This window comes from Aulonocara stuartgranti, assembly GCF_965226115.1.
Source record: "Aulonocara stuartgranti genome assembly, chromosome: 9".
Lineage (NCBI taxonomy): Eukaryota > Metazoa > Chordata > Actinopteri > Cichliformes > Cichlidae > Aulonocara > Aulonocara stuartgranti.
The window spans coordinates 14,968,537-14,985,471 of NC_138960.1; the positions used below are offsets into that span (position 1 = coordinate 14,968,537).

General features: G+C 39.8%; 1 protein-coding gene across 3 annotated transcripts; it reads right to left on the reverse strand.

Annotated features, from left to right (window-relative positions):
- Positions 1-3,904: 3,904 nt before the first annotated feature.
- On the reverse strand, positions 3,905-16,520 carry LOC309714454 (uncharacterized protein; the record flags this gene model as incomplete). 3 transcript variants are annotated; one of them, XM_082546937.1, is made up of 7 exons in its annotated part: positions 3,905-4,256; positions 4,459-4,553; positions 4,753-4,882; positions 5,810-5,854; positions 15,322-15,366; positions 15,693-15,750; positions 16,396-16,520. In XM_082546937.1, the coding sequence occupies 7 exons, from the start codon at positions 16,518-16,520 to the stop codon at positions 4,245-4,247; spliced, it is 510 nt and encodes a 169-aa protein (XP_082403063.1). In that variant the 3' UTR covers positions 3,905-4,244. The 3 variants fall into 3 exon arrangements, 2 of the variants coding, with proteins under 2 accessions (XP_082403063.1, XP_082403064.1); XM_082546938.1 differs by lacking the exon at positions 4,459-4,553; XR_014278935.1 differs by lacking the exons at positions 4,459-4,553; positions 5,810-5,854; positions 15,322-15,366; positions 15,693-15,750; positions 16,396-16,520 and adding an exon at positions 6,745-6,762.
- Between the last annotated feature and the right edge of the window lie 415 nt (positions 16,521-16,935).

Below are 16,935 nucleotides of genomic sequence, written 5' to 3' on the forward strand. Positions count from 1 at the left end.
TGATGAGACATCAATGGTTGTCATGATCTGGGTGATTGGCTGGAAATTTCCACCAGGTTCCCGAGTGTCCTTGGTGTCCGCTCCTGGACAGGGCTGCCACGTCTGCGACAGCCTCACTCACCTGGAGCTAACTGAAGCAATCAGGCTGGGGAGATTTAAGCCCTACGCTGGCGTTTCATCTCCGCCTGTTCGACAGCTGCTCCATTGGCTTCTGGAACCTCTTAATACCCCTGGATAACGTACCTTCTCTTTGGGAATCTCTCTGTTCCTCACCTGTCTGCCCTCCTGCCATCACACTCCCTAGGAACCAACAGAACTCAGGTCAGCCATCTCACACCACCTAACTCACCCGGACTCACGCCGCCTCCCCCTCGATGCTTCCTTCACGCCTCCTGCAAGTAAGATGGAAATACAGCCATACTCATCTTCTCCAAAGCTCACCTTTGACTTCTGTTCTAATCCCGTTTCCCCAGTGGGACCATTAACATCCCAGTCACGGTCCAGTTGCTCCTCCTAGTCCTGTTTCCCCTATTTTTCCCACGCCCACGTTATCACGCCACACACACCAGGCCACTGTGCATTCTGTGCCTAGTTGTTTAGCCACCGCCAAGTATTACCTTGTGATATTTCAATAAACATTGGTAAAACTTTCTTGCTGCCTCTGCTCAGGGTTACTGCGCTTGGTTTCAGTTCTGGTACTGGTCTTCGAGCCCTTGTGACAACGGTAGGTTAAAGAGTTCCCTTTTTTCTGGCACTAGAATCAGAATTATGACGTAAATATGCTGCAAAATGTGAGAATCTGTAGAAAAAAATGTGTACACATACAAGGATCTTGACTTCAGCTATTTCTTCGCTCTCAGTGCACGTAACAGAGTAGACAACAGAAAATACTGACAACATGACACAAAACAACACGTCTTGCATATTTATGAGTGCAAAGATGCTGGAATAAATAAGGGATGGATATCTAGTTTCTACATACACAGTATATACTTGAGGCCTTCAAGTGCAAAGCTTTCATTTGGTGGCTGTAGCTCAGGAGGTAGAGCAAGTCATCTACTGATCGGCAGGTGGGTGGTTCGATCCCTGACTCCCCCTAGTCTGCATGCCAAATGTCCTCGGGCAGGATATTAACCCCAAGTTGCTCTCCAATGCATCCATCGGAGTGTAAGTGGTAGTTAGTAAGTGCAAAGAAGACAGTGAATGTGGCATGCTGTATAGAGCGCTTTGAGCACTCTGGGATAGTAGAAAAGTGCTATATAAGAATCAGTCCATTTATCATTTATTTGAAAACAAGTATGTGGTTAGAGGTGAAAATTTACTGAACATTAATTTATTTATTGTCATGGTTTAGGGAGGGTCAAGGTTCCGCCCCCTCTCCCTCTTTGATGGTCGGCAGGTTCTTGAGCCACCTGGTTTCCCTTCTTCTACCAATGCATCTATTTCTTATCTCATCATCTCTCACCACTACTTAAGGATCAGCCTGAGTCATCATTCTCTGCCAGGGTGGTAAGCTGACAGCAAGGAGATGAAAAGTAGTCAATAAAATCAATTCTAAAACATACTGGGAGCCAGAGTTAAACCACTAAAGCAGGACTGCTGTGGTCCCATCTTTACTCTGGTTAGAAGTGTAGAAGCCCCGATAACTTAAAAGACTGTAAAAATGTCAGGGTCTTATCTCAAAACCTTTGAGAAATTAACTTAAAAATGAGTGTTAGGGTGATCCTCAGTGAGTAAATTAAAATAGGAGGTTTGAGGCAAATTTGAGGTGCGCGTCAAACGGGTTACAAACAAAACTAATAACTCTTTTGGCTAAACTATAATATGGGAGTCAAAATGTTAACTTACTAGGGTGTATAATGGTTCTCCAACCCAGTAGGATACACACTGGATAAATGTTAACAAGTGAAATTTTCTTAACCGAGCTTGTCATACCAATAAAGATTTCTTTTCCAGACAGACATTTTTTCAGTTCACATGAAAAAATAAAATCATGTAAAATAGTCTCTGTTTCTCTAAATATTAAATGGATCTTATTTTTGAAACATTTCTAAGATGAGCTACGAGCTGAAAACCAGTGACAAGCTTTTCAATTTTGTCTGAATTTAGCTGGAGGAAATAATTTGACATCCAGTTTCACACCTTCAGACTTTAATGAAGAAAATCATACTGGGATTTGTTGTACTGGGCAGCAGATGCCTCCATTTTCAGATCGTTCTTTAACTGACACAGTTGCTTCATGGCAGTCCAGAACGTTTAATTACTCCAGTTTAAGAGATGATTATGTTTGTTAAAATTAATTAAAACACTGCAGACAGATTTGCAGGAGAACAGGTGTGACTTGGCCCAACTTTGAAGTGATTTGAAGTGTTGGAGTAGATCCAGATACAGGAATTGCTTTAATGTTGCTAAATAGGCCAAAAATGAATGTTAGGTGTCATATCTTCAAAAAGAGATATTAGATCTAAACAAGAAAGTTCTTAGGCATTATGATGACGTTCTCAAGAAAATACCACAAACCTATCTGGACATCATCTGGATGCAGAGTCTCAATTCATGCACGCTGTGCAGGGGCTACTCTTGTTTCCACCATCAGTATTCCTCCTCGTAAATCATTAACAAAGTTACTTTTAAAAGTACTTTTTACTCTTATTTAAACTCTTCCACTGTTTCCTTCCATGTTTTCTATCTTGCAAACGACACATTGCTGGATTCTTTTTTTTGTGAGTTGCCAGAGCTGCTAGATCAGTGAAATAACAGAAACCATTGCACCAGTGTTGCCAAGTGTCACACTTTCATAGTTTGGCTTATTTGCAACCAGCCTAATTATTCGTCTTCATCATGCTTTTTACTCTGATAATGTATTTCTGAAAACTCAACTAGGATCTGCTTTTAATGACCCATTCACATATCTGTCATTGTTCCAAATTAAAACTTTACTACTGTGCTTTATGGTTTGTTTTGCAGAAAAACTTTTTGCTGTTTTCAAGCTCTTCGTGGCCTGCTTGATGAGATACATACTGCTGGGGGAATGACTTTACTGAGATACGGATGCTGGAACTATGAGGCAAAATAAACAAAACAAGGACTTATTCATAAAAATGTTACTGGAGACACAACTGGGATCTTTATGATGATCAGATCACACGATTTTAGAGTAAAAATCTAAAGAGGATTATTTATTAAATGATTTTTTCCTCGTAATTAAGAAAAACTATTACCATCAATTGCTGGAGATAAGAAATCATATTTATAGGATAATAATGATGATGAAATGGACACACACACACACACACACACACACACACACACACACATACGTGTTTTCGTGATATATCAGTACGTATGACAAAAATGTGACAAATGGGAACGTGCCTTTCCGAAGGTCCTAGAGGCATGGGGATCTCAAAAAATTTGACCCATGCTTCCAGGAACACACCCATCTGTTGAGATTTTGGCTAGGGCTAAATTTTGGTCAAACCTGAATTTAATGCTACTTGTGAGGACACTGTCAGGTTTATGTGACTTATGAGTACCATAAGGTCACACACAGATATTTCATGTTTAGGTGAATTGTGAAGCCCATGGAAACACATAATTTTCAAGTATACATGACTTATAAGGACCAGGTAACGGTAGGTTCTGCATTTTTAGCTTGGCTCCTTTTGAGATTACAATATAATAGACATGGATGCACAATAGTAATGCTCATCAGTTGGGTAACTTCTGACAGAAATATCAGACATTTATGTGTTAATAAAACAGTAAATCTGAGCTGTGTAAAGACTTTTAAAAAAAAAAAAAGACATGGGTCAAATGTGGTCAGTCTACTTTTTAAGTCTTGATATTGTAATGCATTAATTCATTTTGTAGTGAATGTTCATGTGAATAAAAACGTGGAACATTATCTGCCTTTTTTATCATTTAATTGCAAAAAGCACCCAGCATAAACCACAGATTTATGAGTAAGAACAATGCAATACAGAAAACTGCAATACTGACATAACTGTGGAAGTAACAAAGTATCTCTCTTGCTTGTTTCTTTTTTTCTTGCATCTTTCTTTTAATGCTATGATCCTGTTGTGGCTGTAGTACCTTATGACAACCCAGTCTCTGCCTTTCAGAGCTGCCGGCTCTGCTTGGAGGCAGCAGTCACATTCCTTTTTACCTGGTACTTTGCAGCTTTTTATGAAGTGAAACATGCCGCTCAGCAACCTTCACTTCATCATTTGTCCACTTGCTTCTCACCGTCCCAGCTGTCATAAATGGAAACAAAAGAAAATATCTTAATGTGAATGCAAGAAAAGATAGAAAATATTCTAGTTTATAATGTGAATACAAAATGTTCTTAAACCTTGCTTTCTACTGGAGCACTTTAAAGGAGCAATAAGCACAATTCATCATACTTAGGTTGAAGGAATTAAAAATGACTATGTGAAGAACTAGAGGTGTAATTACATCTGGAGTACAGCATGAAGTCACAATCCCTCTCTCTGTGTTGATCTCCAGCCATAGACTTTGGTTTGGTTCACAGGCAGTGCAAAACAGCACACCTAGCAGTGAAAAGATATTGCTTATTGCTCCTTTAAGGATGCTTGGAATGAACCATTTGAAGTGCTGTGTTCTGCTGGGAATCAAATAAGATGAAATGATTTATGATAAAAGCTCTGAATAGTGTCATGTCTGAAAACAAACTTGTTCTTTGATCACAAGTATATTAACCTAAAACATTTTGTATTTTGGTGCCTTTACCCCTTCTTGGTGAAGTGTTGCTAATGTTTTTGTTGTCCAGGGTGATTGAGGCAGAGGTGCCCTTCATGTTGTCCAGGGCAGCTGAGTAAAGCGTGTGGCTTGGAACCCCCGGAATACTTGGTCCTTGAGCCTTTGAAAAGTAACAGTGAAATATGAGAATCAATGCATGCAATAGGTCTGTTTGCTTTTTTCTCTGCATTGTAGGCAAAGTCAGCGTTGGGCAGTGTGTAATTCTACATTAAGGGGCGATCGTGGCTCAAGAGTTGTAATCAGAAGGTTGCCGGTTTGAGCCCCAGCTCCGACAGTCTCGGTCGTTGTGTCCTTGGGAAAGACACTTCACCTGTTGCCTACTGGTGGTGGTCAGAGGGCCCGGTGGCGCCAGTGTCCGGCAGCCTCGCCTCTGTCAGTGCGCCCCAGGGTGGCTGTGGCTACAATGTAGCTGCCATCACCAGTGTGTGAATGTCTGTGTGAATGGGTGGATGACTGGATGTGTAAAGTGCTTTGGGGTCCTTAGGGACTAGTAAAGCGCTATATAAATATAGGATATTTACCATTTGATATGAATATTTTACATGTGAACATAATCTACTAATAATACTCATCACAGTGTGATTGTTTGAAATCGGATAGAGTGTTATTATCTTCATGACAAACATCCCTGCTGTTCAGTTTCAATGTAACACAAACTAGAGTTGTTGGTTCTACCAACTGAGAAAGGCTAAAAACAAAAAAACAAATTCATGTCCTTCACAGCTTAAAACAATCTGAGGACAATGTAACACAGAAATATCAAATTTAGTAGGAATAAAGATCAAGCTGATGCTTTAAAGGGAAAGTTAGGACTAACAAATGATATGCCAATTTCTTTCTCCTAAGATGTTCACAAACAAGTAATGCTAATGTTGAATATGGGAAACTTTCAATCAAACTGATTATTTTAATATAATCAAAGGGCACTTAATTTATGCACTAGGCCCAACTGACACATATACTTGATGCCAAATACAAAAAAATAATGTGTAACCTGTTGGAAGAATGAAGTGGGTGTGTCACTCACCAATTGGTCTGAAGGAGGTTGAGACAGGACCTCGGCACTTGGTGTCTGCAACAAAAGACAACAATATAACGTCAGAAACATTCTCTAGTATAAATCCCGACTATTTAATTAACTACAGATCATATTTGTATCAGTGAATATTATTACAGAAGGATCTGACTTCCTTATACCAGATTCTATAGAAACTTAACACTGTACGGTTCTGCTACCCAACGATATGAGGACAGTGTAACACACACTAGAGTTGTTGGTCCTACCACATGAGGAAGGCAACTGAAACACACTCCTGTCCTTCACAGCTTAAAACAATATGAGGACAGTGTAACACACACACTACAATCACTGGTCCTACCATATGAGGACTTCTACTTAAACACACTCCTGTCCTTCACAGCTTAAAACAATATGAGGACAGTGTAACACACACACTACAATCACTGGTCCTACCATATGAGGACTTCTACTTAAACACACTCCTGTCCTTCACAGCTTAAAACAATATGAGGACATGACGACTGAACACATGTAGAGTTCACATTCCTGACTTCTAACTTCTCCTGCTGTTGTCAATAAAAGCTCTAAACCCAACACTGATATACAGCCATCTATTTCCCCAGAAATTAAATCATGTAAACTGATCAGCGGGAGCTTATTTTGACAAAAACATGTGTAAAACGACAAAAATATCAAATTTTGTCAGAATAAAGATCAAGCTGATGCTTTAAGAGAAAGTTTGGACTAACAAATGGTATAGACAATTACTTTATCCTAATGCTAATGTTGGTTTTGGTTAACTTCGACTAAAACTGATTGTTTTAGTACAATTAAAGTGCATTTCATTTATGCACTAGGCCCAACTGACACATATACTTGATGCCAAATACAAAAAAATAATGTGTAACCTGTTGGAAGAATGAAGTGGGTGTGTCACTCACCAATTGGTCTGAAGGAGGTTGAGGTAGGACCTCGGCACCTGGTGTCTGCAACAAAAGACAACAATATAACGTCAGAAACATTCTCTAGTATAAATCCCGACTATTTAATTAACTACAGATCATATTTGTATCAGTGAATATTATTACAGAAGGATCTGACTTCCTTATACCAGATTCTATAGAAACTTAACACTGTACGGTTCTGCTACCCAACGATATGAGGACAGTGTAACACACACTAGAGTTGTTGGTCCTACCACATGAGGAAGGCAACTGAAACACACTCCTGTCCTTCACAGCTTAAAACAATATGAGGACAGTGTAACACACACACTACAATCACTGGTCCTACCATATGAGGACTTCTACTTAAACACACTCCTGTCCTTCACAGCTTAAAACAATATGAGGACATGACGACTGAACACATGTAGAGTTCACATTCCTGACCTCTAACTTCTCCTGCTGTTGTCAATAAAAGCTCTAAACCCAACACTGATGTACAGCCATCTATTTCCCCAGAAATTAAATCATGTAAACTGATCAGCGGGAGCTTATTTTGACAAAAACATGTGTAAAACGACAAAAATATCAAATTTTGTCAGAATAAAGATCAAGCTGATGCTTTAAGGGAAAGTTTGGACTAACAAATGGTATAGACAATTACTTTATCCTAATGCTAATGTTGGTTTTGGTTAACTTCGACTAAAACTGATTGTTTTAGTACAATTAAAGTGCATTTCATTTATGCACTAGGCCCAACTGACACATATACTTGATGCCAAATACAAAAAAAATAATGTGTAACCTGTTGGAAGAATGAAGTGGGTGTGTCACTCACCAATTGGTCTGAAGGAGGTTGAGGTAGGACCTCGGCACCTGGTGTCTGCAACAAAAGACAACAATATAACGTCAGAAACATTCTCTAGTATAAATCCCGACTATTTAATTAACTACAGATCATATTTGTATCAGTGAATATTATTACAGAAGGATCTGACTTCCTTATACCAGATTCTATAGAAACTTAACACTGTACGGTTCTGCTACCCAACGATATGAGGACAGTGTAACACACACTAGAGTTGTTGGTCCTACCACATGAGGAAGGCAACTGAAACACACTCCTGTCCTTCACAGCTTAAAACAATATGAGGACAGTGTAACACACACACTACAATCACTGGTCCTACCATATGAGGACTTCTACTTAAACACACTCCTGTCCTTCACAGCTTAAAACAATATGAGGACATGACGACTGAACACATGTAGAGTTCACATTCCTGACTTCTAACTTCTCCTGCTGTTGTCAATAAAAGCTCTAAACCCAACACTGATATACAGCCATCTATTTCCCCAGAAATTAAATCATGTAAACTGATCAGCGGGAGCTTATTTTGACAAAAACATGTGTAAAACGACAAAAATATCAAATTTTGTCAGAATAAAGATCAAGCTGATGCTTTAAGGGAAAGTTTGGACTAACAAATGGTATAGACAATTACTTTATCCTAATGCTAATGTTGGTTTTGGTTAACTTCGACTAAAACTGATTGTTTTAGTACAATTAAAGTGCATTTCATTTATGCACTAGGCCCAACTGACACATATACTTGATGCCAAATACAAAAAAATAATGTGTAACCTGTTGGAAGAATGAAGTGGGTGTGTCACTCACCAATTGGTCTGAAGGAGGTTGAGGTAGGACCTCGGCACCTGGTGTCTGCAACAAAAGACAACAATATAACGTCAGAAACATTCTCTAGTATAAATCCCGACTATTTAATTAACTACAGATCATATTTGTATCAGTGAATATTATTACAGAAGGATCTGACTTCCTTATACCAGATTCTATAGAAACTTAACACTGTACGGTTCTGCTACCCAACGATATGAGGACAGTGTAACACACACTAGAGTTGTTGGTCCTACCACATGAGGAAGGCAACTGAAACACACTCCTGTCCTTCACAGCTTAAAACAATATGAGGACAGTGTAACACACACACACTACAATCACTGGTCCTACCATATGAGGACTTCTACTTAAACACACTCCTGTCCTTCACAGCTTAAAACAATATGAGGACATGACGACTGAACACATGTAGAGTTCACATTCCTGACCTCTAACTTCTCCTGCTGTTGTCAATAAAAGCTCTAAACCCAACACTGATGTACAGCCATCTATTTCCCCAGAAATTAAATCATGTAAACTGATCAGCGGGAGCTTATTTTGACAAAAACATGTGTAAAACGACAAAAATATCAAATTTTGTCAGAATAAAGATCAAGCTGATGCTTTAAGGGAAAGTTTGGACTAACAAATGGTATAGACAATTACTTTATCCTAATGCTAATGTTGGTTTTGGTTAACTTCGACTAAAACTGATTGTTTTAGTACAATTAAAGTGCATTTCATTTATGCACTAGGCCCAACTGACACATATACTTGATGCCAAATACAAAAAAATAATGTGTAACCTGTTGGAAGAATGAAGTGGGTGTGTCACTCACCAATTGGTCTGAAGGAGGTTGAGGTAGGACCTCGGCACCTGGTGTCTGCAACAAAAGACAACAATATAACGTCAGAAACATTCTCTAGTATAAATCCCGACTATTTAATTAACTACAGATCATATTTGTATCAGTGAATATTATTACAGAAGGATCTGACTTCCTTATACCAGATTCTATAGAAACTTAACACTGTACGGTTCTGCTACCCAACGATATGAGGACAGTGTAACACACACTAGAGTTGTTGGTCCTACCACATGAGGAAGGCAACTGAAACACACTCCTGTCCTTCACAGCTTAAAACAATATGAGGACAGTGTAACACACACTACAATCACTGGTCCTACCATATGAGGACTTCTACTTAAACACACTCCTGTCCTTCACAGCTTAAAACAATATGAGGACAGTGTAACACACACTACAATCACTGGTCCTACCATATGAGGACTTCTACTTAAACACACTCCTGTCCTTCACAGCTTAAAACAATATGAGGACATGACGACTGAACACATGTAGAGTTCACATTCCTGACTTCTAACTTCTCCTGCTGTTGTCAATAAAAGCTCTAAACCCAACACTGATGTACAGCCATCTATTTCCCCAGAAATTAAATCATGTAAACTGATCAGCGGGAGCTTATTTTGACAAAAACATGTGTAAAACGACAAAAATATCAAATTTTGTCAGAATAAAGATCAAGCTGATGCTTTAAGGGAAAGTTTGGACTAACAAATGGTATAGACAATTACTTTATCCTAATGCTAATGTTGGTTTTGGTTAACTTCGACTAAAACTGATTGTTTTAGTACAATTAAAGTGCATTTCATTTATGCACTAGGCCCAACTGACACATATACTTGATGCCAAATACAAAAAAATAATGTGTAACCTGTTGGAAGAATGAAGTGGGTGTGTCACTCACCAATTGGTCTGAAGGAGGTTGAGGCAGGACCTCGGCACCTGGTGTCTGCAACAAAAGACAACAATATAACGTCAGAAACATTCTCTAGTATAAATCCCGACTATTTAACCCTCGTTTTACCCTAGCGAAAAAAGGGACCCGCTTGGGTAACTTTGGATTTTTGATTCTCAATATATCAGTCATTTTAAAGACTAGTTGCATGAAACTTGGCCAGGATGTGTGTTTTAGGATTATTTTTGAAATTCAATGATCCCCTCTATGGTGTGGTGTATAGTAAAGAAGATTCACATATGTACTACCTCCTTTTACCCTTGTATCCGTTTGGGCCCCATTGACTCCCATTATAATCACATATTTTCGATATACTGTAATCCTGACATGCGATAATGCCTTTCTCGTGAATACCTAATGGATCTAAGCCTCAGCCTTCAAAATAAAGGAAAAATAGGTTTTGGATCAAATGAGCACAATATTAGGTACAGCACCACCATAGACATTTTCAGTGCTTTTGAATGGAGGACATGGTTATCTTACTATGCAAAATACATGACAATAAAACAGCTGACCACCATAAAATAGTCTTGATGTAGTGGAACTGATATAAGAGAGTGGTGTGAATGTGATTGAGAATATATATATATATACTGTGTGTGTCGGTCACAAACAAAACGGCCCGTAGAGCCGCCTCCTTGAAGTGAACAACGGGAGCCTGCTCCGTTTTTTTCTCCTTTCTCTGAACCTCTGTCAATGTTATTTTGCTTCACTTTGCACATGAGCCTTGTTTTTGCCCTCAGCAGAGAGGGGAGGGGTGCAAAAGCAGCCACGTGTTTGTTGAGCAGAGGGGGGAGGGGTGCAAAAGCAGCCACGTGTTTGCAGAGCAGAGGGGGAGGGGTGCAAAAGCAGCCACGTGTTTGTTGAGCAGAGGGGGGAGGGGTGCAAAAGCAGCCACGTGTTTGCAGAGCAGAGGGGGAGGGGTGCAAAAACAGCCACCTGTTTGCTGAGCAGAGGGGGGGAGGGGCAGTCGTTACTCTCCCAGTGGCATCTCAACAGAGCCGGAGGGAGAGAGAGAGATCGTTTTGGATTCAAGTGCACACTTGAAGTCTGTGAGAATAGTTTGCAGCCTTGTCTTACTAGTCATTTCTGCACAGACGCCACTAAATGCACAGACTCACGCACACACAACACGAAGCGCACGGTCAATTTAGGGGAGCTTGGAAGCTGTGCTCATCGTGCAAACAGCGCGTTATTATCGTAACGGCTGCAAAAGTTAGGATATGTCCTGTCTGCAACATCCATCTTCACCTGTTGGAAGAATGAAGTGGGTGTGTCACTCACCAATTGGTCTGAAGGAGGTTGAGGCAGGACCTCGGCACCTGGTGTCTGCAACAAAAGACAACAATATAACGTCAGAAACATTCTCTAGTATAAATCCCGACTATTTAATTAACTACAGATCATATTTGTATCAGTGAATATTATTACAGAAGGATCTGACTTCCTTATACCAGATTCTATAGAAACTTAACACTGTACGGTTCTGCTACCCAACGATATGAGGACAGTGTAACACACACTAGAGTTGTTGGTCCTACCACATGAGGAAGGCAACTGAAACACACTCCTGTCCTTCACAGCTTAAAACAATATGAGGACATGACGACTGAACACATGTAGAGTTCACATTCCTGACTTCTAACTTCTCCTGCTGTTGTCAATAAAAGCTCTAAACCCAACACTGATGTACAGCCATCTATTTCCCCAGAAATTAAATCATGTAAACTGATCAGCGGGAGCTTATTTTGACAAAAACATGTGTAAAACGACAAAAATATCAAATTTTGTCAGAATAAAGATCAAGCTGATGCTTTAAGGGAAAGTTTGGACTAACAAATGGTATAGACAATTACTTTATCCTAATGCTAATGTTGGTTTTGGTTAACTTCGACTAAAACTGATTGTTTTAGTACAATTAAAGTGCATTTCATTTATGCACTAGGCCCAACTGACACATATACTTGATGCCAAATACAAAAAAATAATGTGTAACCTGTTGGAAGAATGAAGTGGGTGTGTCACTCACCAATTGGTCTGAAGGAGGTTGAGACAGGACCTCGGCACCTGGTGTCTGCAACAAAAGACAACAATATAACGTCAGAAACATTCTCTAGTATAAATCCCGACTATTTAATTAACTACAGATCATATTTGTATCAGTGAATATTATTACAGAAGGATCTGACTTCCTTATACCAGATTCTATAGAAACTTAACACTGTACGGTTCTGCTACCCAACGATATGAGGACAGTGTAACACACACTACAATCACTGGTCCTACCATATGAGGACTTCTACTTAAACACACTCCTGTCCTTCACAGCTTAAAACAATATGAGGACAGTGTAACACACACTACAATCACTGGTCCTACCATATGAGGACTTCTACTTAAACACACTCCTGTCCTTCACAGCTTAAAACAATATGAGGACATGACGACTGAACACATGTAGAGTTCACATTCCTGACTTCTAACTTCTCCTGCTGTTGTCAATAAAAGCTCTAAACCCAACACTGATGTACAGCCATCTATTTCCCCAGAAATTAAATCATGTAAACTGATCAGCGGGAGCTTATTTTGACAAAAACATGTGTAAAACGACAAAAATATCAAATTTTGTCAGAATAAAGATCAAGCTGATGCTTTAAGGGAAAGTTTGGACTAACAAATGGTATAGACAATTACTTTATCCTAATGCTAATGTTGGTTTTGGTTAACTTCGACTAAAACTGATTGTTTTAGTACAATTAAAGTGCATTTCATTTATGCACTAGGCCCAACTGACACATATACTTGATGCCAAATACAAAAAAATAATGTGTAACCTGTTGGAAGAATGAAGTGGGTGTGTCACTCACCAATTGGTCTGAAGGAGGTTGAGGCAGGACCTCGGCACCTGGTGTCTGCAACAAAAGACAACAATATAACGTCAGAAACATTCTCTAGTATAAATCCCGACTATTTAACCCTCGTTTTACCCTAGCGAAAAAAGGGACCCGCTTGGGTAACTTTGGATTTTTGATTCTCAATATATCAGTCATTTTAAAGACTAGTTGCATGAAACTTGGCCAGGATGTGTGTTTTAGGATTATTTTTGAAATTCAATGATCCCCTCTATGGTGTGGTGTATAGTAAAGAACATTCACATATGTACTACCTCCTTTTACCCTTGTATCCGTTTGGGCCCCATTGACTCCCATTATAATCACATATTTTCGATATACTGTAATCCTGACATGCGATAATGCCTTTCTCGTGAATACCTAATGGATCTAAGCCTCAGCCTTCAAAATAAAGGAAAAATAGGTTTTGGATCAAATGAGCACAATATTAGGTACAGCACCACCATAGACATTTTCAGTGCTTTTGAATGGAGGACATGGTTATCTTACTATGCAAAATACATGACAATAAAACAGCTGACCACCATAAAATAGTCTTGATGTAGTGGAACTGATATAAGAGAGTGGTGTGAATGTGATTGAGAATATATATATATATACTGTGTGTGTCGGTCACAAACAAAACGGCCCGTAGAGCCGCCTCCTTGAAGTGAACAACGGGAGCCTGCTCCGTTTTTTTCTCCTTTCTCTGAACCTCTGTCAATGTTATTTTGCTTCACTTTGCACATGAGCCTTGTTTTTGCCCTCAGCAGAGAGGGGAGGGGTGCAAAAGCAGCCACGTGTTTGTTGAGCAGAGGGGGGAGGGGTGCAAAAGCAGCCACGTGTTTGCAGAGCAGAGGGGGAGGGGTGCAAAAGCAGCCACGTGTTTGTTGAGCAGAGGGGGGAGGGGTGCAAAAGCAGCCACGTGTTTGTTGAGCAGAGGGGGGAGGGGTGCAAAAGCAGCCACGTGTTTGCAGAGCAGAGGGGGAGGGGTGCAAAAGCAGCCACGTGTTTGTTGAGCAGAGGGGGGAGGGGTGCAAAAGCAGCCACGTGTTTGCAGAGCAGAGGGGGAGGGGTGCAAAAACAGCCACCTGTTTGCTGAGCAGAGGGGGGGAGGGGCAGTCGTTACTCTCCCAGTGGCATCTCAACAGAGCCGGAGGGAGAGAGAGAGATCGTTTTGGATTCAAGTGCACACTTGAAGTCTGTGAGAATAGTTTGCAGCCTTGTCTTACTAGTCATTTCTGCACAGACGCCACTAAATGCACAGACTCACGCACACACAACACGAAGCGCACGGTCAATTTAGGGGAGCTTGGAAGCTGTGCTCATCGTGCAAACAGCGCGTTATTATCGTAACGGCTGCAAAAGTTAGGATATGTCCTGTCTGCAACATCCATCTTCACCTGTTGGAAGAATGAAGTGGGTGTGTCACTCACCAATTGGTCTGAAGGAGGTTGAGGCAGGACCTCGGCACCTGGTGTCTGCAACAAAAGACAACAATATAACGTCAGAAACATTCTCTAGTATAAATCCCGACTATTTAATTAACTACAGATCATATTTGTATCAGTGAATATTATTACAGAAGGATCTGACTTCCTTATACCAGATTCTATAGAAACTTAACACTGTACGGTTCTGCTACCCAACGATATGAGGACAGTGTAACACACACTAGAGTTGTTGGTCCTACCACATGAGGAAGGCAACTGAAACACACTCCTGTCCTTCACAGCTTAAAACAATATGAGGACATGACGACTGAACACATGTAGAGTTCACATTCCTGACTTCTAACTTCTCCTGCTGTTGTCAATAAAAGCTCTAAACCCAACACTGATGTACAGCCATCTATTTCCCCAGAAATTAAATCATGTAAACTGATCAGCGGGAGCTTATTTTGACAAAAACATGTGTAAAACGACAAAAATATCAAATTTTGTCAGAATAAAGATCAAGCTGATGCTTTAAGGGAAAGTTTGGACTAACAAATGGTATAGACAATTACTTTATCCTAATGCTAATGTTGGTTTTGGTTAACTTCGACTAAAACTGATTGTTTTAGTACAATTAAAGTGCATTTCATTTATGCACTAGGCCCAACTGACACATATACTTGATGCCAAATACAAAAAAATAATGTGTAACCTGTTGGAAGAATGAAGTGGGTGTGTCACTCACCAATTGGTCTGAAGGAGGTTGAGACAGGACCTCGGCACCTGGTGTCTGCAACAAAAGACAACAATATAACGTCAGAAACATTCTCTAGTATAAATCCCGACTATTTAATTAACTACAGATCATATTTGTATCAGTGAATATTATTACAGAAGGATCTGACTTCCTTATACCAGATTCTATAGAAACTTAACACTGTACGGTTCTGCTACCCAACGATATGACGACAGTGTAACACACACTAGAGTTGTTGGTCCTACCACATGAGGAAGGCAACTGAAACACACTCCTGTCCTTCACAGCTTAAAACAATATGAGGACAGTGTAACACACACTACAATCACTGGTCCTACCATATGAGGACTTCTACTTTCCTGTTGGAGGTTGAGACACGACAGAGGGACAGCAGGGTAGTAGCTTGCACAAATGATTCTATTGACACAACAGGGAAGTGAGATTAATGAACTGAACGCAACAGACTCTTTCAAAATAAAACAGGAAACATGGCATGAAAATACAAACGTGGTAATATACAGCCCTAACATAAACTCCTTAAAACGATATTAATAACGTTAAGCCAAACTCAACTAACCCGCCATTAAACATAAGAAACTCAAAAACCTTAGAATAACATCAGAAACGCTGGGCCAGAGACCCAGACCGTGAGCAAATAACTATAATATTATTGATTTGTGCTGAATAAGAAAACATTAATATTATCATTTAAATCTCCCCAAGCATATCTTGTGTTGAAAAAAAAAAGTGTGTTGCAGTTAGCTACACTGAGCTTAGACTGACTGTCTCTGCAGTTGAAGATGCAGAGCACATGCAAGGCCGCAGGTCCCTTTAACTCCGGTGGGAATTTAAAAACAGTTAAATTTAACTTCTAATATCTATTGTTAAAGATAAATCTTAAGTAATTTTTTAGCATTTATCATCATTCACCACTTTCAATTTGTTCAAATCGGTTGTGTATTGTTTTAATTCCGTTTAACTAACCTTAATTAGCTTGTTAAACATACAACTTTACCTCGCGGAGCTTTCGTCGACGCATGGATATCAAAGGTAAATACATACCTCAAGATAAATCTCTCCTGAGTGCTGAAGGTCCCGGATGTGCCGTTCACGCAGAGCTCCGGCGAGTTTGTATCTTGCCGTGACCAGCAGCTCTTTGGTTGACGCTTTCGAACAATCAGATGCATCTTTACTCACTTTTTGACCAATCAGAGACGTCGTTCTATGCTCCACTGACGAAATGCTGCATCCTCTCACCAGCCACGGTCTCTCCTCGTCCATTTAACAACAAAAACACAGCAACACGTGCTGGATTTGAGGTAGGAACACTTGAGAACTGTCACAATGTTTTGCAAACTGCTGTTACAGTTAATTTCGTTCCGTTAATTTGTTTGGTTCCTATTCTGAAGTAACACTTAATACACATGGGGTTAGCTTGCTGGTCTAGTTTAAGTTAGCATGGGCATGCTGTTCACTGATAGAGTAAGGCTAAAATTGTCCTGATATTGTCAGTGTGTTATCATAAACATGCAGCACCCCTAGACCCCCAAGTTAAAATACAGATAATAGATAAGCAATTTAAGAAAATAAGTATAATGTGTA